This window comes from Narcine bancroftii, chromosome 8, assembly GCF_036971445.1.
Source record: "Narcine bancroftii isolate sNarBan1 chromosome 8, sNarBan1.hap1, whole genome shotgun sequence".
Taxonomy (NCBI): Eukaryota; Metazoa; Chordata; class Chondrichthyes; order Torpediniformes; family Narcinidae; genus Narcine; species Narcine bancroftii.
This window is the reverse complement of record NC_091476.1, coordinates 152,949,602-152,974,568: the sequence shown is the minus strand read 5'-3', so window position 1 is coordinate 152,974,568 and position 24,967 is coordinate 152,949,602. Positions and strand designations below refer to the sequence as shown.

The 24,967-nt window shown below is 41.4% G+C and overlaps 1 protein-coding gene across 1 annotated transcript in view; it reads right to left on the bottom strand.

The window, feature by feature from the left end:
* Positions 1 to 24,967, bottom strand: part of LOC138741391 (exostosin-1-like) — a 245,052-nt gene that overhangs the window by 4,838 nt on the left and 215,247 nt on the right. Inside the window, exons 5-10 of the mRNA XM_069895407.1 lie at positions 16,214 to 16,346; positions 15,292 to 15,410; positions 12,852 to 12,947; positions 6,616 to 6,705; positions 2,644 to 2,804; positions 776 to 947 (exon numbers count right to left, since the gene is read on the bottom strand). Coding sequence (XP_069751508.1) covers positions 776 to 947; positions 2,644 to 2,804; positions 6,616 to 6,705; positions 12,852 to 12,947; positions 15,292 to 15,410; positions 16,214 to 16,346 — 771 coding nt within the window. The remainder of the gene's footprint in view (positions 1 to 775; positions 948 to 2,643; positions 2,805 to 6,615; positions 6,706 to 12,851; positions 12,948 to 15,291; positions 15,411 to 16,213; positions 16,347 to 24,967) is intronic.

Here is a 24,967-nt window from a genome sequence, read left to right as displayed (position 1 = left end):
AAACTAAAAAATGGTGCATAGCGCACACAATGAAGTCAAACGTATCACAAATAGACTATTTTCAAGTGGTTGCTGATGTCAGCAAAACATTTTTGTCCAACTCCTGTTATCGACATGTTTCTCCAGTGATATATAAATCATAGTGGAACCGACAGCTGGTGAGCTCATCTTTGGATTAATGGCGTAATGCTACCATTATTCAGTGATAGATTCATAGCAGCATCATTAATTATTGGAATGTATTTCTAATGATGCAGGCTTTGTAACGATATTTGTTTTGACATCCTGTCTAGTCATTTGGCTGAAGCTCAACTTCATTGCCCATCCCATTTCAGTGTCACCAAGTTAGACTTTCAGGTTGGCAGTCAGGTAACGAGATAATATGGCAGTAGCCACAAGTGCCTTTGAAGAGACTGTTTTTAATTCTCCTTCCGATTACTTAAAGTGGGACGGTGTTGCTTGGAATATAGACAATCAAGGGTTTCAGCATTTTGTTTGGAATTGATGGGCTTTTTTGTCCATGAAGCAGAGGAACATGCAATTTAGTCAGCCAGCACAGTATTAGGCCCTCCTGGCCCACGAGCTTGTGCTGTTCAATTACACCCAATTTGACCGACAGCCCCAGTATGTTTTTGGAAGGTGGGAGGAAGTGCACCCAGACATATGGATAATGTACAAACACCTTATAGACAGAGCAAGATCTGAGGGGAGGGGCTGGAAGTGGGAGGAGGCGGATGATCTCTGCAGAGATACATTGTGCAAAATAACTACATACCTGCTGCATCAGAGTCTCTTTGTATTGTTTCTTCTGTGTGACTTTAATTGAGGGAAGTTTAGTAACTGCTGACACGAGAAAATTCATCAGGATGTCCTCACAGTTGGCTGTCTGGTCTATGAGTGCATGTAGACTTGCAGGCAGGTAGTTTGTGAACAAGTAATGGTAATATCTGTGTAGCATAAAAGAGCAGGTCCACATAAAAATCCAAATGTGTGCAGTTTCTCTGGTTTGGATGGAATAATCTAGTTATTGTGTGGTACTGTTTTAAGTTACAAAAACATTGTGCAATCCTTGATTTTATGATGATGAGAGTGGCCATAAGCACTTACTAAACTGCTAGCCCTCTTACCCAAGAACAGAAAGTTGTGGGTTCAGGCTGCACTCTGGACACATTCACGCTTAACCTGAACGTGTCTAGCTGTTCAGTACATTTACTGCAGTGTGACAGCTCTTTCTTCAACTCCACAGCTCACTTTAATCAGATTGGAGGCCCCTATTCCTGGTTGTGTGTCTCTCTCATTGGGAGAGAGGGAAGGCGAGTGGAGTAGTGAAAATTTGATAGCCTAAAGACATCATAGAGAGGCCAATCAATCCATCCAAACTATGCCAGCTCCAAGAAGTGATCCTAAACAAGACTCTTCTAATACCTGTACTTAACAGATCTGATTTTTTTCCATGTTGTGACCCAGGAGTTTGCAGCCACTGAGTGAAGACATTGTTTAAGAACTGCTGCTTCAATGCTAAAATGCAAAGTGGACAAAGTGCAATATTTTTGAATGGGACTAAATAATCACCATTTTGATGAGTAATGGAATTTTTTTTTCTGAACCATTCTATTTTATTCCAGAACATAACATCTCGATCAGAAATGTTGGTTAAGGTGAAAGATGATGGTGTCTGCGAGGTTGGTGGGGGTGGGGTGTGGGTGGTGAGGGAAAAGAGTGGAGAGTTGTACTGCTGGATGTTCCTAGATGAGCCAAATGGTTTATCTTTATGATCTTGCCCAAGGGAAGGACACCAAGACCAACTGTGAATATTGACTGGCATAGACCTGTCTGGGTTTATCAAATAGGCAAATTCACACACAAGCTCAGATTTTATTTTTCCCCACCTACCCATTTCTTGATCTTTTTGTTTGCAGGGAATAGTTGGCATCAGGCTTGGACAATTGGAGGACAGACGCCTCTGCAATGGAAGGAAGTGAACTCTCGTCCCATTCTGAAGACTTGAACCCAAAAGCCAGCCAGATACCATCAAGATCGCTCTGCATCATCACCTGATTGATGGAAGTGACTGATCCCATGGACAACACCCTTGATTGGGGCAGGAAGAAGAGTGATAAATCATTCAAATGCGTGAACAAAAGCTTGCATCAAAAGCATGAAAGGAAGCTTTTGGGTCTTGTGTACATTAATTAAGAATTTCTGGATTGTCTAAAGACAAGACAGTCTTCCTAAGAGGGTTAAAAAACAAAATAAACTCAACCACCCAGCCCAGCCTTTGTAAATAGATTGGAGAGAATCAAGATAATTTTATTGATTACCTAATTCAAGGGAACTAAAACAGAAGTAGTGTACTTCCAGTCAGCAGCTGCAAAGACAATGCAAGGCCATACGCTCTCTATTAAATGCAGACATTGGTTGTGATTAGTAGCTCACTGCCTATGAGGCTGGTGGAAACAGAATCAATGTGGGTTTTCATCAGGAAATTGGAGAGTATTGGCCTCCAGGAAATAGAATCACTTCTTGGAGCTGGCATAGCTTGGATGGATTGATTGACCTCTCTATGATGTAATAATTTGATTATCTGATAACCTTGTGAATGAGGAAGATGGAGTGTTGGACTCCTTTAGAACTGTGTTTTACCTGTGGTAAAAAGCTGCTCCAGTTAAAACCATTGAGTACTCATTGGTCCACTTTGATGTGTATCCCCACAATCCCTTGCTGCTGTCCCAAAAATGACTTCGAGCTGGGTAACCCACGATCCGCTCTGGGAAGCTGCACCATACAATGAATGCAAAGTCAATCTAGATTGGAAACAAAGGCAGAAGCTCAACAAGTTGTCTTTGAAGCAAGTTAAACTTCCACAGCTATGACCATCTCATTCTGAATATGAAGTTTGAATTGTGACTAACCCACACAGGCAAATTATTCATGGAAAGGTTTTTATCCCTAATTGTTTTATTGAAGTGGCCACTTGATTCCTAAAATATAGGGGGCTGCTTTAAAAATTTTTAATTGGCTATAAAGGGCACTATGACATTGCGATGTAAAAGTGCGATTGAAGTAGGGTTAAATTTCTCCTAAATGCTTGCTCTGCTGAACAGCAGCAGATTCATCTGTAGCGGTTTAAAAATAATTAATTGAGGAAGAACTAAAGATTGGAATGACTGTCATCCCATTTTGACATACAGGTCTTGGGTCATTCAAAGGCAAGTCCACGAAGTATTGATTCAGTTCATTCATGCTAAAATGAAACGAGTGTTTCAACTTGAATAATAATCACATTGCAGAGACGGACTGAATGTCTGTAAGAGTATTGTTGTGAATAGTAGTCTCTAAGGATTAAAAATGTAAACATATTGAGGAAAATCAGTCATGTGCAACAGCCTACCTGACTTCCTGATAATTGCTCAGGTAATCAAAGCCCACTCGATACTTGCCCAAGAAATACTCTCCCAGTCACTGCAGTTGCTGGATTATCACTGTTTCAATTTCTTTTACAACTTCGTTAGTTTACAACAGTGGTTTTCAAACTGCCCCCCCCCCCTAAATTCACATACCACCTTAAGCAATCCCTTCCATCGCACAGAACATAGGGATATGGCACGAGTGGAAAGAAAAAAGAGGTTTGAAAACCACTGTTTTAATCGTACCTAATTGACTCATTATGTGCTCCGTTTCATAACTCCAAAGGAAATGGGCCAATGACAATTTTTCTCAAGGAAAATATTTCAGGAATAATTGAGTCTTAACCTTTTCTCCCCACTCACATACCTCCTTAAGTAATCAGAGCACCTGTGGCATAGGGATTGCTTAAGGTGGAATGTGAGTTTAGTGGGGCAGTTTGAAAACCACTGGTTTAGAAGGATAGTGTTTTTTTTTTATTCATTGCACAGTTCAGGGAGGACAAATGCTGACAGCACTGCATTGATATGAAGTTGATTAATACTAATAGGTTTGACCATTTTTCCATTGTTGAATCAGCCATGTAAAAATACATCTCTTGTTCAGTGCCTTGCTGTCAGGGTCATATTTCATCTTTCTGGCTTTTTTCATTGCCCTGCCTCTCAATCATTGATGTCTTGGAGGTAACTCTAACAGCTAAGATAAACAAGCAAACAATGAATGATAATACCTTCAGCTCGCTGGAGGCCAGGATTCAATTGGAATTGTAAACTTTCTAGCCAAATGGGAGTAATGTTAATACCTAGTGAAGATTATATCATAAACTGTGATATATTCAAGATTCACCTTCAGCCTCTTATAATTTTGTCAGCTCACCCCTTAACTCCTTTGCTGAAGGGAAGTCCAAGCCTATCTGGCTTTTCCTTGAAAGCAGAGAAGATTTACCAGGCAGTTGCCTGGATTGGAAAACAGGTCTTTATGAGGGCAAAGTTAGTAGAGCTAGTGTTTTTTCTCTTTGGAACAGGAGGATGAGAGGTGACTTAATAGAGGTCTATAGGAGACATAAACAAGTCAGCATCTTTTTTTCCCAGGGCAGGAATAACAAACACCCAGAACACATCTGTACAAAGTGAATGGAGGAAAGTTCAGGATAGCTATCAGGAGTAAGTTCTTATTTATATATACACAGAGCATTGTGGGTGTCTGGAATTCATTGCCTGGGGTGGTGGTGGAGGCTGGAAGAATAGGAACATTTATGAGCCTCCTATACAAACAAGCTCATAGACAAAAGAAAAAGAGGGTTATGAGGTCAGGAGGGTTTTTTTGGCAGGTACATGTGGGTCGCCACAACACCGCGAGCTGAAGGGCCTGTACTGTGCTGTAATGTTTTATGTATTTAACTCAAACCCTCCAGTCATGGTAATAGTGTGTTTCAGCTTTGAGAGAAGGATTTGCTGAATAAATATTAGAAAGAAAACTTTTTTCCAGAGTAAAAGGGGATAACAATTGCTTCCAGCTGCGCTGGGTGGGTCACGTCTCCAGAATGGAGGACCATCGCCTTCCCAAGATCGTGTTATATGGCGATCTCTCCACTGGCCACCGTGACAGAGGTGCACCAAAGAAAAGGTACAAAGACTGCCTAAAGAAATCTCTTGGTGCCTGCCACATTGACCACCGCCAGTGGGCTGATATCGCCTCAAACCGTGCATCTTGGCGCCTCACAGTTTGGCGGGCAGCAACCTCCTTTGAAGAAGACTGCAGAGCCCACCTCACTGACAAAAGACAAAGGAGGAAAAACCCAACACCCAACCCCAACCAACCAATTTTCCCCTGCAACCGCTGCAACCGCGTCTGCCACAAACGAGCCTGCTGCTGACGTGGACATTTAGCCCCTCCATAAATCTTCATCCGCGAAGCCAAGCCAAAGATATGTGATCGGGCACTTGTCCTTACTTGGGTTCCTGATCATTTTTTTTGTCTTGGGGGTTTTTGGGTGTATCTTTTTAGAGAACTGCACACACTGCCGGGGGACATGGTGGAGGACAAACGATAGTGATATTTAAGAGACATTTTGACAGGCACAAAATCAAGCAGTGAATGGAAGGATATGTTTCACATACTGGCAGATGAGATCACTTTAAATGGACGCATGGTCATCTGAAGGGCCTGATCCTGTTTTATATTGTTCTAACGTTTATGCACTGAGGCTAAATTGGATCTTCTTGTTCAAGAAGCAGCCTTGTCCATCATTACCTCTGATTGAAATCCTAATGAGGCAAGTCAAATAACTATTATTCATCCATTGGGCATTTTGAAACCCTACCTACTCGGGAACAAAGATGGCATGTTGCCCAAGGTTCCAATCTCCTGCTGGGCAAAGAAAAAAGGTCACATGACACCAATGTCATAGGGAGGATCTCCAACAATGACAAAGTGGAGTACAGAAGAGATGGAGAGGGCCCTTTATCTTGATGCCAGGACAACACACACTCACTCAATGTCAGCAAGACCAAGGAGCTGGTCCTAGCCTTCTGGAGGAAGGGTAGCGAGAGTAGACAGCTTTATGTTCCTTTAAATAAACATCTCCAGTAACATTTCCTGGTCTTCCCCATGTTGATGAAATGGAGAAGAAAGAACCAAAGGAAATTTGGCATGTCACAAGCACTCAACAACCTCTGCAGATGCACCACTGAGAGAATCCTGTCAAGGTACATCATTGCGTGGGATGGCAACTGCTTTGACCATGACTGCAAGAAAGTATAGAGGATTGGCGACATGGTTCAGGCCATAATACACATTCTTTCCCCACACCACCCCTTCCATTTATAACTCTCACTGCCTTGGAAAAGCAGACAACATATTCAAAGACTTCTCCCACCTCAGCCATACTCTCTTTATACCCCTCCCATCAGGAAGAGGATACAGGGGTTCAAGGTCATGCACTCCACCGGATTAAAGGATAGTTTCTGTTCTGCTGCTATCAGAATCTTGAATGAACCCCCAAATAATATTATAGTGCCCTTATTCTGCAATTCTGCACTTTTGCCCTCTTGTTGTATTAAATGTGCGACAACTCCTAGTCTGCTTGTAAAGCATCCTCAATTGCTGCAATTTTTGACATACTGTATATACTCGTGTGATAGTTTTTCTTTTGGGGGAAGGGTATGTGACATTAAATGAACTTCCAGTAGCACTAAAATCTTAGCTTACCTCATTGGTTGAAAGTACGGTATCCTCATCCAGACTCAACACTGCATCTGTTGTTATGATGTCATAAGGAAAGAAGCGGCTGCTCATGGCCTTGAAAAGGAGAGGCAGAGGAATTAGTTCTGGGGTCTGCCCTAATCAAATGTTCCCACTTCGGTTCTCTACAGTTAGCACCCACAGAAGAATCATTACCATTTGGGATGAGATGCATTATCTTGTGAAGAATAGAAAAGGGGGAAAATTAGGTGCTAAGCAAATATGTTTAACCTTTTATCTCTTCCTTTCTGGGATAGAAAGGTGCCAAATAATCCCCCCATCATGGTCATTGGAGAACTCATGAGAGCTATCTCAAAGTCCGAGGAGATGACAGGAGTTATCACAGTTGGACCCAAACCAGTTTTAACTTGATGTTCACAGAGCCTGAGCAGTAATCAGAAATACAACCTTCCCAATGTTTTGTTTCGTCTTGATCCAAGGATATGAATGTAAAGTCCGAGGCTTTCCTTGCCAGCATCGCATGAAACAATACTGGGATAAACCACTGAGGTCCAGGCTGGAAAACATTCTTCTAAATAAAACTGCAATGCCTCTCCCAGCTAGGGTGGTCAAGCTCCCAAGAATGCCCATAAAATAGTCAGTGTGTAACGAGAAATATCCAGAAAAATACTGCAAACATTCCTGGGGGAAAGTAAAACTCGTGGGGCATGAGAAAAATGTATCAAAAATAAATTATTTCAGTTCTTCTAGTTATTATGAACATGATATTATGGGTGAAAAGGCATGGCAAAAATTCTAAATATTTTCCAATTTGTTGACATAGCAGTACATATTAATCTGTAATTGATGGACGTGTGGTGTGCCTGGGTTCAATGGGTCATACCTCTTGGATGATGTCCAATGAGAATAGGCAAATCTAGTCAAGGTCTAAACCATAATCACAGCATTTCCTTGTTAAGACATTATGGAAGATTATGATGGTTATAGATTGGCTCAATCAATTGTTGGGTCAGTGAAAATTATATCTTGTAAATTACCAGACCACACTCAACAAACTACTAAAGTAAGTTTTAAAATAAAACCTTAAAATTGGCACACACTAATTTTTAATTCCAATCCAAAAGGCTCTTGGCCAGCATTAACCCAGATTTCTTTGCAGAAATTTCTTTATATTCACTCCAAGTATTTTGCCTTTATGCATTTTCTGCAAATACATTTTACCGAGAAATTACACAATGTGTAAATAATTTTTGCTCAGTCTATACACAGTTTACATACATCCTCTAGAACAGTGGTTCTCAACCTTTTCCTTCCCACTCACATACCACTTTAAGTAATCCCTATGCCATCGGTGCTTTGTGATTAGTAAGGGATTACTTAAGGTGGTACGTGAGTGGGAAGGGAAGGTTGAGAACCACTGCTCTACACCCAATTGTTAATTAAATATTTTGCTTGAGAAAAATTGTCATTGGCCCATTTCCCTTAGAATTATGAAATTGTGCACATAATGAGTCAATTAGGAACAATTAAAACAGTGATCTTCAAACTTTTCATTTTACCACATACCACCTTAACCAATCCCTAACTAATCACAGAGCACCGATGGCATAGGGAATACTTAAAGTGGTATGTGAGTGGGAAAGAAAAGGTTGAGAACATCGGGTCTAGGAGTTAGGTACAAACTACAAAAGCCTAACAACACATTATATTTAGAATACCAACAGATCACCGATAGGCTGGAGGTACAAGGTGATTCTGTTTAAAATATTATCATTTATAGGAAAGAATATGCACATACACACAGGTCCAAAGACCTATAAACTGCAGATGTTGGAATCTTGAGCACACAGTGAGAAGCAGGAGGGACTCAGCAGTTCAGGCTGCATCCCTGGAGAGAAAGGGACAGTTAACGCTTTGGGTTAGAACCCTTTTTATTTGAGACTAAGATGTGTATGCCAATTTAGACTAGTATCCTCTTTCCAACTTGGGCTTTAAAAGGGTCGCAACCCGAAACGTCGACTCTCCATTCCTCTCCAGGGATGCTGACTGAGTCATCATGCTCCTCCAGCTTCTCACCGTTTGCTCAACGTTCTGATACGTTCAAACACACCGGTGGAGCACAAAAAGCAAAGGGCACTCGCACTGTACATTGAATTGTTTATTGCCACATGTACAGAGATACAGTGAAAAGTTTTGTTCTGCACACCATACAATTAGCTCGCAAAAAGTCACCACAGAAAGTTTCCACAAAAAAAACAGTAAAAAAGATTCATTATGACAACAGCAGCTATAACAATAAACATTAAGGTACCAGGCAATTCAAGTTTAAAACAGATGTAACATGTGGAATTGATTCAGAGCCAGCTCTTCAGCGCTTGACGTCCTGCTTTGCGGAAACTGCCAAAATGTTTGGCCTGGAAGTCAGCCTGAAGAAAACTGAGGTCCTCCATCAGCCAGCTCCCCACCATGACTACCAGCCCCCCCACATCTCCATCGGGCACACAAAACTCAAAACGGTCAACCAGTTTACCTATCTCGGCTGCACCATTTCATCAGATGCAAGGATCGACAATGAGATAGACAACAGACTCGCCAAGGCAAATAGCGCCTTTGGAAGACTACACAAAAGAGTCTGGAAAAACAACCAACTGAAAAACCTCACAAAGATAAGCGTATACAGAGCCGTTGTCATACCCACACTCCTGTTCGGCTCCGAATCATGGGTCCTCTACCGGCACCACCTACGGCTCCTAGAACGCTTCCACCAGCGTTGTCTCCGCTCCATCCTCAACATCCATTGGAGCGCTCACACCCCTAACGTCGAGGTACTCGAGATGGCAGAGGTCGACAGCATCGAGTCCACGCTGCTGAAGATCCAGCTGCGCTGGATGGGTCACGTCTCCAGAATGGAGGACCATCGCCTTCCCAAGATCGTATTATATGGCGAGCTCTCCACTGGCCACCGTGACAGAGGTGCACCAAAGAAAAGGTACAAGGACTGCCTAAAGAAATCTCTTGGTGCCTGCCACATTGACCACCGCCAGTGGGCTGATAACGCCTCAAACCGTGCATCTTGGCGCCTCACAGTTTGGCGGGCAGCAGCCTCCTTTGAAGAAGTCCGCAGAGCCCACCTCACTGACAAAAGGCAAAGGAGGAAAAACTCAACACCCAACCCCAACCAACCAATTTTCCCTTGCAACCGCTGCAATCGTGTCTGCCTGTCCCGCATCGGACTGGTCAGCCACAAACGAGCCTGCAGCTGACGTGGACTTTTTACCCCCTCCATAAATCTTCGTCCGCGAAGCCAAGCCAAAGAAAGAATAATACATTTACGTCAACTGGTTGATGCTGGTGTTTATATTCCACACGAGTTTCTCTCTTATTTACTTTACTTCACTCTATCAGGATAACCTTCTATTTCTCCCCTCCCTTCAGCAAGGCTGCTTGGTAAATTGTACAACTGAATGCTAAAATGGTTCGATTGACTGTGCAGATCAAGTGTAAATGTATGTTGATGGACACATTAGTTCCATAACGTCAATGCAAGGGAAAACTGATCAGATCTTGATCTGTATAGAATGAGTGAAGCGGTTTAGCTCTGCTACTTTGCTCATTGTGAAGAGATGCAGCAAATGTAAAGGATGAAAATAAAGGTGATCGCACAAGTTTGGTAAAGAGAACTTGAATTAAGCTCTGGCAATCCTTTCCTTGTGGCTGTCTCCTCACATTAGAGAACTCACACTGATGTGAAGAAAGTGATATTAGTACTAAAGAGTTATTTCTGTAGGGAATATTAATCACACAGCAGCTGGAATGTTCATTAATGTATTCATAAGAAAATATTATTAATGTATGCCTTTAATGTATATTTTATGTGCTGCAATATGATTAAAGCAATAATCAAGATCCAATCACCCAATGAATTATAAAACTAACACTATTATGAATGACATGAAAAACAGAGAACAAGAATATATTTGTTATTTCCAAAGAACAGAAGCAATTTATTCCATTGCAATAAGAATTGAAAATGAGTGGGAAAGGAACCAAATTACAAGCATCAGTAGCTAAATGTTGGGGTTTCCTATTTGCTGGCACAGTAAAAGTTAGGTTAAGTTTAGGAGTTGATAAGGAACAGATCATTTGGCATGTTTGCTCTGAGGCCTTTGGAGGTGTCACTCTGTTCAACTGCTTCTATCATTCCTCCAATTGCTTAGACTATTTCATTTTTGGTTAGAACCCAAGATAATGGAGGATGGTGATAATGTAAATGATTATCTCTTTTCCAACAGAACTGTAATAATTTAAAAAAAAAATCCTAGATAGAAGTGTTCTTAATTATTCATGTCAATGGTTGAAACATGGAACCAAGACCAATTAAAGGGAATAGGAAATGAAAAATGAGTGGAATTGGCACAAATGGGATATTAAAGGACAAGAGGATGGACTAGACTGAATGGAATATTGAAGTTTAGGAGAAAGGGATTTGATAAGAGGACACGAAAAGACAGGACAATGGAATTTGTCCAAGTCTGATCTTAAAAGGTTGGGAGAGTAAAAGGTATAGTGGAATTCAAGGGACTGAGATATACAGAAAAATCCATGTTATCTGGAATTCAAATAGTTGGCAACCTCAAGCAACTGGCAAGAAAAAAAGAAAATGTTACATTTTGAATTTTAGACATACAACACAAAACCAGGCCCTTTTGGCCCATGAACTTAAATTGACCTACAACCCCTGGTATGTTTTGAACGGTGGGAGAAAACTGGAGTTCCCCAAGGAAACCCACGTAGATTACAGAGCTCGTTTCTCTCCTCCTTCCTCCCAGTCCATGGAGCTCAGCATCTGTGTCCCTTCGCCCTCTTGCCCCAGTGGCTCGGTGGGTTCTGACTCTCCTTGCCCCTGCTGGGCCTCCATGCTCTTTGGGTCAGACTCCCTCCATTCCCCCTCACCTTTCACGTGCATTCCCACTCTCTCTGGCTCCTCGTTGCCCTCATACTCCTCGGCTTTGGTGAAGGGGCGGAGGGGGAACGGGAAGAGGGCATTACTTGGTGGCAGGAGTGAGCTGGAGGCAGACCCCTAGGGGAAGAACAACTGGAAACTTCTCAGGACACAGAATCACCTCATGGTGGGACACATACGCGATGGCCCTTGACACCTCTATAAACAGAAGCGCACTGGGCTGTGGCACCCCGAGCTATCCCCAGCACCAATCACCATGGGGGCCCTGGGTGGTGGCTCCTGGGTCCTCTTTATAGCCACCTTCAGTGCCATTCATTTTATGGAGTAACCACTCCACCTCTGAGTGTACTCTCTAGATGGATTGGATTTCGCCTGCTGAATCCGCTCTTGGAGCTTTCATGAAGGTAAGTGAAGTGATGTAAAGATGGAGGAAATTCGCCTTTACATTCACTTCCCCCCCCCCACTATAAAAAGGCCTACAGTATCAAGCACAACACAGATCCATCCTTGAACGGAATGCCCTAGGCTATTTCAAATGAGAATTGAATAAAACACCAAAATTTGAAGCACTTCTATCAACTGCTAATCAAATATTCATCCAGATCTTTTCAAAAGGTGTTAATTGACACAATGCTCCAGTTCCACTCAATCACTACTTTGCAAGAAAGAAGTTCTCCTTTATATCATGAATGCTTGTTCATTAGTGGTTGTTTTTAAAAAAAAAATATTTAAGCCTTTGCAATACTTATTTCTAAACTGTTTTGGATTTAGTATCAAAGTACCTAAAACTAAATATACGTTCCTTAACAAGTCTGCAAGAGATGATGATAAAAAGCAATACTTCTGATCGGAAAGGTCAGGATTTGATCATTTCCTCTGGACAATGTGCTCGGTAAATGATGACTATTTAAAAGTATAGTACGACAGTAATAATCTGTAAACTGTCCATTTGGAAATCCACACGGTTCAGCATCTGGCTCACTCAATGGTCTGGATGGTGAGCGGCAGGTCTGGACTGAGTAAGGTGTGTGGCCAGCTCTGTAGTGTTTGATTATTTGCCACTTACTTTCCACTCACAAGGTTCACGGAAAACAATTATATCACTGGGTCACAAGCAAAAGTAGTGAAATAAAAATGTGTTTGGGTATTAGTAGGAAAAACATCCAAGACTCTAGAAAATCAGGCAGTCCTGCTTTGCCAAAACCTCAGTGGCACTGGATTGTCAAATTGAAGCTGCAATTTCAATTAATTCAACCTCAATGAACAGAACATTTCTTACCTTATGGGGTCCCTTAATAACGATCAAAGGCATTCTAGTTGAGGGCCATTTATTCTTGGGGACTAATGGTTTATCGCAATTCCACAAGACAATTATCTAGGATTAAAAATATGATTTCATGTGTAGATGAAAATTATACAGTTATTTGCATTTACAGCACTAACATTGGATATCCAGTTCCTCAAAGGCAAATGAAGGGAATGTGAAACAAAACAGAAAATAGCTTGCATGTGTAAGGTAAAACATCATGAGATGGGAATGTGTAAGGAGTTACCCTGTACAGGGCTGTAACAAGATGTGAATGCATCCTTGTACTTACAAGATAAGAGAGACATTGATGGATTGAGAGGCAGGAAGCTAGCAGGGAAAGGATAGCAACAGTTTTAGTCATTGGACAAGTAATGATATGATGATGTTCTAAGCACGTATCCAAGGGTATAAAAAATCACCATTTTGCTGATAACGGCAGAATGCATTCTCCGACTAACATGGTTAGTTGCAAGTGTTACAATCCGGTAATAAAGAACAAAGAACCCTGATTTCGACTCAGTCTGGTGTTTGTCTCACTCATTCATGAACAAAGCAGACCTAACACATGTCAGAGAAAAATAGAATTAGCAATATAAGGTCTCAGGGACCATTGATAAAACAGTTATAACACATCAAGTCTCAGTCTCTCTTATTTGTGCAGAAATTAATGGAGAAAGATCCGGTATGTCCGAGAACCTTTCAGGAACAATTCAGTTTCAAAGAAAGGCGATGCCTTCTCTCTTCCGATTGATGCTCTCAGCCTTTCTATGCCAAATATATTCTTCTTATTGCAACATTGGGCTGAGTTTATTGAGCGCGTTTCCTGGAAAGTAGAGGCTGGCTGGCAATGGTTTTGCCAGAGTAGCTTTACTCAGCACATCCTCACAGGAACTGGAAGGGCGAGTAGGACATTCAGCATTTGGTAAGATCACAGCTGATCAGCGATCTCAATACTGTTCCTGCACTATCTCCATAATTTCTGATGTCCTTTGTATCCAGAGCTTAATTTATCTCCTTAAATATATTCAGGGACTGCAGTAGTGCATTCCATAAATTCATAACCATTTGCGGAAAAATATTTATTTTTCACGTCAGTCTTAAATCTCTTGCCCTGCAACATAATCTAGACATTTAGAGCACATCCAGCCTATTTGACCTTTAAAGATTGGCCAGGTCCAATTGGATAATTTCTCATTCTTCTAATTTGTTGTGAATATTAATTTAATCCACCTATTCGTTCCTCAGAAGAGAATCCTTTCATCACAGGTACTACTCTAATAAATGTTCATTTTACTCCCTCTAACGGCAAGTTCATCCTTTGTTAATAATGAGACCAAAACTGAGCACAATATATGGAGTCTCGCAAATGATCTGCATAATTGGAGCAAGGCATGTTTGGCTCTTTTTTGAAATCCTCTGGTTATAATTTTTTTAGATACAACAGGGTAACAAACCCTTCCAGCCCATGAGCCATCAACACCCAAGTACATCCACCAGACTAACTAACTTACTAATTCTAGAAGTCTTTGGAATGTGGCAGGAATCTGAAGCACCTGGGGAAAACCCAGGCAGATAAGCGAAGAACGTATAAACTCCTTATCAACAGTGGTGGATTATGAATTCCAATATCTAATTGCTACCACAACTGCTCATGAACCTGCATGTACACCAATCACTGAAATCAAGCACTGAACACCCAAGTCACTTTGTACATCAACACTTATTCTGTGCTTCATTTCTCACCTGGGACCTTTCCCCCAATCCTGTACTGTTTCCCTTCCAACCAAGACTCTGGGTTGGCACATTTCTGGACATTGGAAACACTGATCCCCTTCTTCCTTCTCTCACAACCATTGATAAGTGAACATTCCTCAATGACCACCAGCTTTCTGCTACTTTGCCTACTACAAACCTTCACTTCTGATCTTGCTTAAAATCCTGTCGGTTACGAGGTTTCACCTTTAAACCAAAGGCCACTTTTCTCCTGATAGGTTTACATGAAAGATTACACAGAATTATTTTGTGGAAAAGCAGACAATTTCTTCTTGATGTATTGGGGATCAGAGGGAAATATTTACCCCTTAACACAGATTACCAAAATGAATGATCAAATGAGTTTCACATTGCTGGTTTCGGGAGATTGTTGTCCAAAATGCAGCCGCCATCTTTCCTGCATTACTGTACTTGTAAAGGTCCTGAGGTGTTAAAATGTAGTTAGCAAATGCAAATTTTTCAAGTCATTCATCAGAAGGGACATCTGCACAGGTGATATGAAATGACAGTTGATGTTGTACAAGGAATATCAATGGATGCCCTTTCTCTGCACATCGAATACAAGCAACAGAAGAGGAAGCAAAAAGAAACATTGCACATGAGACAAAAATGTATTAGTGCAAAATGTGCTACCTACTTGTGAACAGAACTTGGATTTTGCCAGAGACAAGATTAATTTGATGATAGGCTGCGACTGGGAGACCAAAGGTGTGACTGCATGAATCAATGCCGTAAATTCTTTCTTAGGAGTTAAACCTGCAACCACAAAGTAACAAGTGGTGAGAATCAGAGCATCCAAATTGACTCAATTAGAATATTCTATAAAGGACAACTCAGGAGGGGAAGGGGAGATTGGGGATAAATAAGATAGAAATAGGAGAATAAGGAAAATGTTGGATGTTGTAGGAATGTTGTCTTATAAAGAGTTGAAAATAAGAAAACAGAAATGGAAAAGGAGGAAAGGTAATGATGGAAAAACGGAAAGGGAAGATAAACAAAATATAAAAGGGCAACGCTGAACTATATGACTTTAAATAGTAAGGGAATACATAACCAAATTAAAAGGAAGAAACTACTAAATTTAAATGAATAAATGTATTCCATTAGAAAAAATAACATATAGGTTAAGAAATAATATTGAAATATTCGAACAAGTATAGGAGCCTTACATTAAATACAATAGCGAAAACCTACCGGGGACAAACATTACCTAAGTTGATGGAAGGAGAAGGAAAGAAAAGAATGGACTCAGTAGAATTTCTGGTGTATTTTTGTTGAATGACAACATTGTCTGACTGGCTTAACCTAGATTGTATACCTAAAATGGATGAGAGGGGGGGGGGGGTGGGGGGTGGCTTGGGAGGAGGGGGGGGGGGGGGGGAGAAAAAGTCACTGTATATGTGTGAAAAAGAAATAGTGTATATCATGGCTAATGTGATTTATGGTGTGAGAAAAAAAATTAAAAAAAAAAATTAGAATATTCTGAGAACAGCAACATAAATTCCTGAGGAGTTTTTGTCAGATAATCCACTTAGTATGCATTGGTGTTTCACACTTACCCATATCCAGGTAGTAGAAGGGGTAATCTGCTGCATGTGTTGAATATTGAGGGAGCACGAATAATCCTCCAGGCATCTTGTTCCACATGAGTTTATTTCGTGACACATGTGTGAATATTCTGTCCTTAATGATCTGCAAAGCAGAAACAAATTGAGTTAATTATCAACAAAGAAATCGATTCATGGAATGCTACTCATCAGCTTCTTTGGCTGGTCGACTTGTATCTTCCACATTTTAATGTTTCTGAACCCTAGGCTATTAACCTAATCATTCATTTTGCTTTTGTACCATCAATGCCTGTGATGTATTTTTTTACACAGCCGCTGCATTCTAGGAAATTATTGGCTTTTTCCCAGAATGGGAAATCTGGGTGCCATTTCCATTCCGATATTTTTTCCCCCTAGACCCCAGTAAATTTCCCGGAATGCCTGCAGTCCAAAGTTAACTGCAGGCATTCCTTAAACAACAGGCTAATAAATAGTGGACATCGATGATGAGTGTTGCAAGACCCTCCTCTTTAATCATCGCACTTTCGGTATGCTCTCCAAACTCATGCAAGGAAATGGAGATTTCGAGTTTTGGTCACACGTGTATGAACGACCAATGCCGAGTCATCGGACATTCTTCAGACCAGTAACATCACGTAAATTTTTTAAAAATTCCTTTTTCAATATTTTTATTATTTTCATTTAGCAAATGTTACATGAATAGAACAATAATCAAATTTGTATGATACTAATAACAGTAATAACAAAACCTACATTACAATTAATAAAAAAGATGCACAAAAAACCTAGTTATCCTATTCTACAAATTCAACCCCCTACTTACAGAGGCTGTTGGCAAAATACATAGTCCACTAACTGATAAAGAAAATAAAAATAAACAATGAGGTCAAGAATCAAAAATTAGTTAAGCTTACAAATTTGGAAAATAATTAAGAAAAGAACCCCATAAAGAATAAAGTTTACATTCATTACAGTAGTGGAGCATCTTCTGTAAATTTTTCTAAAGACAAACAAGCCATCATATCAGACAGCCATATAGTGTGAATGGGAGAGACAGCACCTTTCCAATTCATTAATTTGGCTCTTCTGACAATCAGGGAGGCAAAAGCTACTACATGGGATTGCGAAGAATTCAATATCAGATCATAGTCCACATATTCCAAACAACACAATAAAAGGAGATGGAGCCAAATTCATATTAAGAACTAAAGATAGTGTACGAAATACGCCTTCCCAATAATTGAGAAGGACATAATCAAAACATGTGATACAACATGCCAGCTTCAGTTTTACATTTATTGCATTTAGAAGATAAATTGCGATAGAATAGTGGGCATGGTGCATTACTTTAAATTGCGATAGCGGCTGTCTAGCACAAAGAGAAGATGAATGAATGCATCTCAAAATAGAATCCAATATAGTCTCAGAAAATATTTGTTTGAAATCTTGTTCCCATAGCGTTTTAATTCCATCCAAGGAATTATCCTTCGATACCTAAAGTAGTCCTTATAGGGCAGACGGAGCCATTTAGGGTCAGGTTGAAAATTATATATTTTCCCTATAACATTAAATCTGAAACCTGAGGAAATCTCAAAGATAAAAGAGTTCAAAAAATTCCTAACCTGTAAATAAAGAGTTGGAAGAGTCCAATACAAACATCTCACTTTTCTGTAAATTTAATTTGTATCCTAAAAATTGACCAAATTGCAGAAGAAGAGAGAGAATAGAGGAAATTGATCGATCCAGATTCGATACATATAGCAAAAGGTCATCTTTATGGACACCTCCAGCTCTGGTAATTCCAGAAATTTCATCTGAACTTCAAAAGGCCATAGCTAAAGGTTCTAATGCCAGGGTAAATAGCAAAAGGTTTAAAGGGCAACCTTATCCAGTTCCACCATGCAATTTAAAAGGTTTGGATTTAATTGAGTTAGTGAAAAACTGAAGCTGTAGGAGATAAATATATTAATTTTATCTAACTGATAATTTGGGGACAAAACTAAATTTTCCTAGCACAGTAAATAGATATTCCCATTCCACCCTGTTGAATGTTTTTTTCAGCATTTAAGGAAATAATACATTCAGAGGATGCAACTGGAGCGGGGGGAACAAACGGCGAATGTTAAATTGAGAATGACGACCTTTAATAAACCCGGTTTGGTCTTCACAGATAATAAAAGTTCTAATAGTTTCTAGCCTGGTGAGTAAAATCTTAGATAATATCTTATGTTGCAAATTCTATCTATAAAACATATGTGTTATCTGCATGAGATGAAGACCTGAAATTTACCTGGGTGTATTAACCTACCATCTGGTGGGAAAGGAATACAGTTGTATTGCATTGTTTATTGTCCCATCTACTGTTTTGCTATCCAGGCAAAATACAGCAAGTAATGCAATAATTAAACTAAAGTGTTATACAAAGTCAAAGAGTGGTGGGCTTAATTAAAGTTAAACAAGAATGTCTGCAGACGCTGTGATTGTAGTTTAATACATTAAAGTGCGAGAGAAACTCAGCAGGTCATGCAGCATCCATAGGAAGCAAGACATGTAACCATCATTTTGGGCCTGAGCCCTTCCTTAAGGCAACTAATGATGTCCAACCACTGGATTTAATCCACCAAGCACTTCATTTTTTGTGTCTCACATTTATTTTAATTGGAAATTTAAATGCAGAAAATTATAACGCTTAATGGGCATTTGTGGTGAATGTTTGCCAAGCTGCCTGTCTCCCCTCTGGTGAGCCTTGCTGAACTAACATTGGCTGTGCATTATCTCTACTATTGTCTTTCATTATTGTACCATGAGTTTCTGCTAATAAAAGCCATGATTATTGTTTGACCACATTGTCTTTGTCTACTTCATCAACTGGCACTTCAATTTTATTAGCAGAAATGGATGCAGCCCTCAAGCCAGAGCGGCTGATAATCGACCAGTCTGCCCCGAGGGCCAGAGAAATTTTCAACCACTGGATTGCTTCTTTCGATTACTACGTGGCTCGAAACAACGTGGTCGATGAGGCGATACAGTGTAGCCACCTGAACTCTCTGCTGGATGAGGTCCCTTTCGCCGTAACGCAAGGAGCTACCACTCTGGCTATAGCCTGGGAACGTCTGACTGATTACTATGCAGCGCCATGGAATGTGGTGCTTGCTTGACACCAGTTGCTATCTAGACGCCAGAAACCCAGGGAAAGTGATGCTGCCTGTGCACTGGCCCTCGACTTGCTGGCAAATGAATGTGATGTCAGGGCAGTCAATGTGTAACAACACCGCAATGCCTTGAAGCTGGATGCTTTAGTCAACGGGATTGACTAATGCCCATTAAGCGTTATAATTTTCTGTCCAGTTACACTCGACAGAGGCTGCTGGAGATGGAGCCCTTAACCTACGACCGGGCAGTCACTCTAGCCAAAACACTGAGAAGTGCCAATGCGGTCCAGTGAAATGCTAGAAACCGAAAAGGAAACATCCAGGAGTGCTGGAACCCCGAAGAAAAGAAAAAAGCGAACTCATGAAAAATGCTACTTCTGTGATAAGAGCTGGCACCCCAGACAGAAGTGCCTGGCTCGATTTGCTACCTGCAGCTATTGTGGGAAACATGGCCACTTCGCTAAAGCGTGTAAGGCGAAAAGTACTCCCACTGATAAGAGAAGAAAATGCGTCCTGGAGCTGCAGGAATGGAAGACAACTGTGAAAAGGGGGAATCTTCAGACGAGCAAGCTGAATCGACTTCAAGTGACGGCGAGGTGAGATCACCTGTGATAGCTCAATTGACTCCAAAGCTTGGGGGATGTTACAGACTGGAATGGTCAACTATGAAGGGGGAAGTGAAACTCTTGATTGTCTAATAGACTCGGGGAGTGCTGACAGCTACATCCACAAGAGAGTTGCCAGAGCCTTAAGTTTGCAGAGATATCCAGCGAACCAAAAGATATTGATGGCTTGTAGTGAACTTACAAAAACTGTACAGGACAAGTGTAAAGTTACTTTAAATTTGCAGGGACATTACCTGGCTGATGTGTGGCTCTTTATTATGCTGGAGCTCTGCGTCCCTGTGGTACTGGGGTTAGATAGTCAATCTCAGATGAACAGTGTAGTGTTAAATTTCGGTGGGCCACTACCCACACTTACCATCCCCCGCACGAGTTACTGCGGTCTGTCCACAATAAAGATCAAAGCTCCCTCCCTTTTTAGTGATTTATCCCCCGAAGGTCGGCCGATTGCCACTAAGAGCCGTTCTTACAGCAAAGAGGATCGTGAGTTTATCAAAGCTGAGACCCAGAGATTGCTTAAAGAGGGAGTAATTGAACCCAGTAAGAGTCCGTGGTGAGCCCAGGTGGTAGTTGTGAAAAACCACACTAAGAAACGACTGGCTATTGACTGCAGCCAGACAATCAACCGTTACATTAACCTGGATGCCTACCCCCTGCCACGCATCAATGAAATGTTTAATCAGATAGTGGAGTACACTTTGTATTGCGCTATCGACCTCAAAGCAGCTTATCACCGAATCCCCATTTTAAAAAAATGGAATGACCCTATACAGCCTTTGAGGCTGATTGAGGGGGGGGGGGGGGGGGGAGATTATACCAGTTTAAAAGGGTATCTTTTGGAGTCACTAATGTGTGTCAGTGTTTCAGAGGGAAATGAATAAGATTGTTAGGACGTATGAGTTACAGGGTACGTTTCCCTATCTGGATAATGTCACTATCTCTGGGGAAAACACAGGCTGAGCACGACAACAACTTAAAGAAATTTTTAGCAACAGCTTAAGAACTCAACCTTACATTTAACGAGGGCAAATGTGTGTTCAACGCAACAGAGCTACTACCCATTCTGGGCTACGTTGTCCACAAGGGCGAAATTCCCCCCCCCCCCAACTTTGAAAGAATGGCCCCACTTAAGAAGTTACCACCCCCAGACTCAACAAAAGCCCTTAAATGGTGTATGGGATTTTTTTTCCTACTACTGCAAATGGGTTTGGGACTATGCCACGAAGGCACGCCCTCTGTTTGACACTAAATCTTTCGAGAGAATTAAAGCTGATATTGCCAAAGCTGCACTCTCATCCATTGACGAGGATGTCCCATTCCAAGTGGAAACTGATGCCTCAGATTGTGCCTTGGCAGGAACCCTTGATCAAAAGGGCAAACCTGTGGCATTCTTCTCCCGCACGTTACGTGGACCTGAACTTAAACATCCTGCCATTGAAAAAGAAGCCCAGGCGATTATTGAAGCTGTTTGTTACTGGAGACACTTTCTAGCTGGGAGAAAATTTACTTTTGTCACTGATCAGAGATCTGTAGCCTACATGTTCAGCACTAAACATAAAAATAAAATCAAGAATGATAAGATGGCACGTTGGCAAATAGAACTCTCAACTTATAATTATGAGATCTAGTACAGACCGGGCAGGTTAAATGATCCCTCTGACGCAATGTCACGATCTGCTGCCGGTGCTCAGTTGGAGGGGCTAAAAGAGATCCATAGTAGACTGTGCCACCCAGGGGTCACGAGATTCTTCCACTACATAAGGGCTAACACCATTCCTTACTCTCTGGAAGAAGTCAGGAAACTGACTAAAAGCTGTCCTGTTTGCGCAGAATGCAAACCGCAATACTTCAAAGCTCCAGAGGCCACTCTCATCAAGGCAACCCGACCTTTTGAGAGGATTATCTTAGATTTTAAAGGGCCGTTACCTTCCAACAACAAAAATGTATATTTCCTTACTGTAATTGACGAATATTCCAGGTTTCCCTTTGCGATACCCTGCCCTGATGTCTTGTCAGAGTCGGTCATTAAGTCACTTGACAGAATTTTCAGTTTTCCCAATTACATTCAGACCGATAAAGGCTCAGCATTCATAAGCGCTGAACTGCAGCGAGCCCTGCTACGAAAGGGGATTGCCATCAGCCGTACCACGAGCTACAACCCGCAGGGCAATGAGCAGGTTGAAAGAGCTAATGCTACAGTCTGGAACACATTTAATCTTGCTTTAAAACACATGGTCACCCTGTTACCCAGTGGCAGGAGATGCTGCCTGAGGCACTACATTCTATTCGGTCTCTTGTGTACTGCAACAAATCAAACACCTTGTGAACGTATGTTTGCCTTTCCTAGGAAATCAGGAACTGTGATGGACTGGCCAGCCTGTTTATCTGAGCCTGGAACCGTGCTGCTGAAGAGCCACGCTCGGGCGCGTAAAACAGACCCCCTAGTCCAACCAGTTCAGCTACTGCATACTAACCCCAACTACGCTCGTTAAATGCCCAGACGGGAGTACTGACACTGTACCAAGAGATCTGGCCTCACCTGGTTCGCTCCTTGCTCGCACCCCTACTCAGAGGGAGCCTGAGAGGTTGGACTCACCACCCCACCCCCCCCCCCCCACCCCGCCAGTAAGCTTTCAGATGGCTATGCTGAGGCTGCACTGCCTCACTTTGGCGATTTTGGAGCGGGGCCAGAAGCCAGTCTTTCCCACACTACAGACCTGTACCAGTTCCCAAGGTTGCAAAGGAGCCACCTGTTTTGAGAAGAAGCACCAGAATTCGTAAACAACCTGATAGGCTGACATATTCATCTCATTATATTTTGATTGCTTGCTAAATACTGGCGCATTTTGGCTGTTAGAGTATCTCAAGGCATGGAATCCATGTATTGCTTGCTTCAGTCTTTCCTAGCAGCTGTCCTTTTGATTTTAACCCTTCTTCTGCCAAGGAGAGACTGTGGTGAATGTCTGTCAAGCTGCCTGTCTCCCCTCTGGCGAGCCTTGCTGTACCAACATTGGCTGTGCATTATCTCTACTGTTAAGGACACTCCCCTTGGATATAATTGTATATGTATCTATTGATTTTCATTTTTGTACCATGAGTTTCTGCTAATAAAAGCCATGATTATTGTTTGACCACATTGTCTTTGTCTACTTCATCAACTGGTACTTCAATATTAATCAAATATTCAAACGTGCTTCACAAAGCCCTGGAACATCTGACAGCAAAGATGCATACATTAGGATGCTCTTCATTGACTTTAGTTTGGCATTTAACACCATCCCCTCAAAAATGATCAGCAAACTCTAAGACCTGGGAGTTAATTTATCATGGATTTTCTCACCTCCAGACCACAATCGGTGAAGATTGATAAGAACCTCTCCTCCACAATATCCATCAGTTCTGGAGCACTACAGGGCTGTGCCTTTAGCCCTCTGCTCTACTCACTTTACACCTATGCCTGTGTAGTTCGATATGACAATACACCATCTACAAATTTGCCGATGATGCCATGGTAATTGGTTGTATAAAGGAAGTGGATGAGTCAGCTTACAGGATGGAGATTAAAAATTTGGCTGAATGGTGCACCAACCACAACTTTGCACTCAATGATACCAAAACTGCAGAGATGATTGTTGACTTCAGGAAAGGAAAGCCAGAGGTGTACAATCCGGTGATCATTGGGGGATCAGAGGTGGTGAGGACATTTAGGTTCTTGGGAATCACCATCTTGGAGGATCTTTCCTGGACCCAACACACCAGTGGCATCGCGAAGAAAGCACGTCAGCACCTCTACTTCCTCAGAAGTTTGGTGAGGTTTGGTATAACATCAGAAACCCTGGCAAATTTCTACAGAGGTGTGGTGGATTGTGTGCTGACTGGCTGCATCACGGTCTGATATGGGAACACCAATACCCGTGAGCATAAAGCCCTCCAAAAGATAGTGGACACAGCCCAGGACATTTCAGGCAAAATGATTGGAGGGCAGCAGCAATCATCAAAAACCCACACCATCTAGCAAATGCTATGTTCTCACTGCTGCCATCAGGAAAGAGATATAGGTGCCACAAGACTCACACCACCAGGTTCATGAACAGCTGCTACCCCTCCACCATCAGACTCCTCCACAACAAACTCAATTCTGTGACTCATTTAAAGACTCTTACTTGAGCACTTTATTGATTTTCTTTGCTCTTCCTGTATTACACAGTCAGTTTGTTTACATTCATTATCTGTTTACAGTTCTTTGATTGTTTACGTTGTGTACAGTTTAATTTTTGCACTACCAATTAGTGGTAATTCTGCCATGTCTGCAGGAAAAAGGAATCTCAGTTATTGGTGAGGTCAGTATGTACTCTGACAATAAATCTGAAATCTGATGTGGATGTGAAAAATATTTATATCTTAAAATCAACCAGCAGTAACTTTGTGTGTCTGCTTTAGAAAATTTGTCACATGTTACACAGGAATAAGGTCATTTCCATCTTGCTTGAATGAATTTTTTAAAATATCCTGGGGAATAAATAAACCACAATACTCTGGTGACCTGTGACCTTTTCCTGAGCTTTGCAGTCAGTATGCCAGTCAAATTATACCCTAATCCCTTGCAACAAAATGAGTCAAAGTTATATCTTCATCAGTTGAGCAGCCAGGCTGAAACTGGACTTTAAGTGTTCACATAATAAATGTAGTCAAAGAGGCCAGTGCAGTCGATTCCACGGTACATTGAGTTTCAAATTAAATCTATTCACAGAAGGAGAATAATGACTGTAAATTTACTGTGGGAAATACAACTAATTGATTAATTGACCACTGATCCATTCAGATGGATCTCCAACATTTCTTTCTCTCTCTCAATGTAGCAAAGCTTTATTAGACCCAACAATCATTGTAGTCCTCTAAGCACATACATTACACATTTCTAAGGGGTTGGAATGTCAGTGATCGTGTAGGGATGTATTGGTATGCAAGGA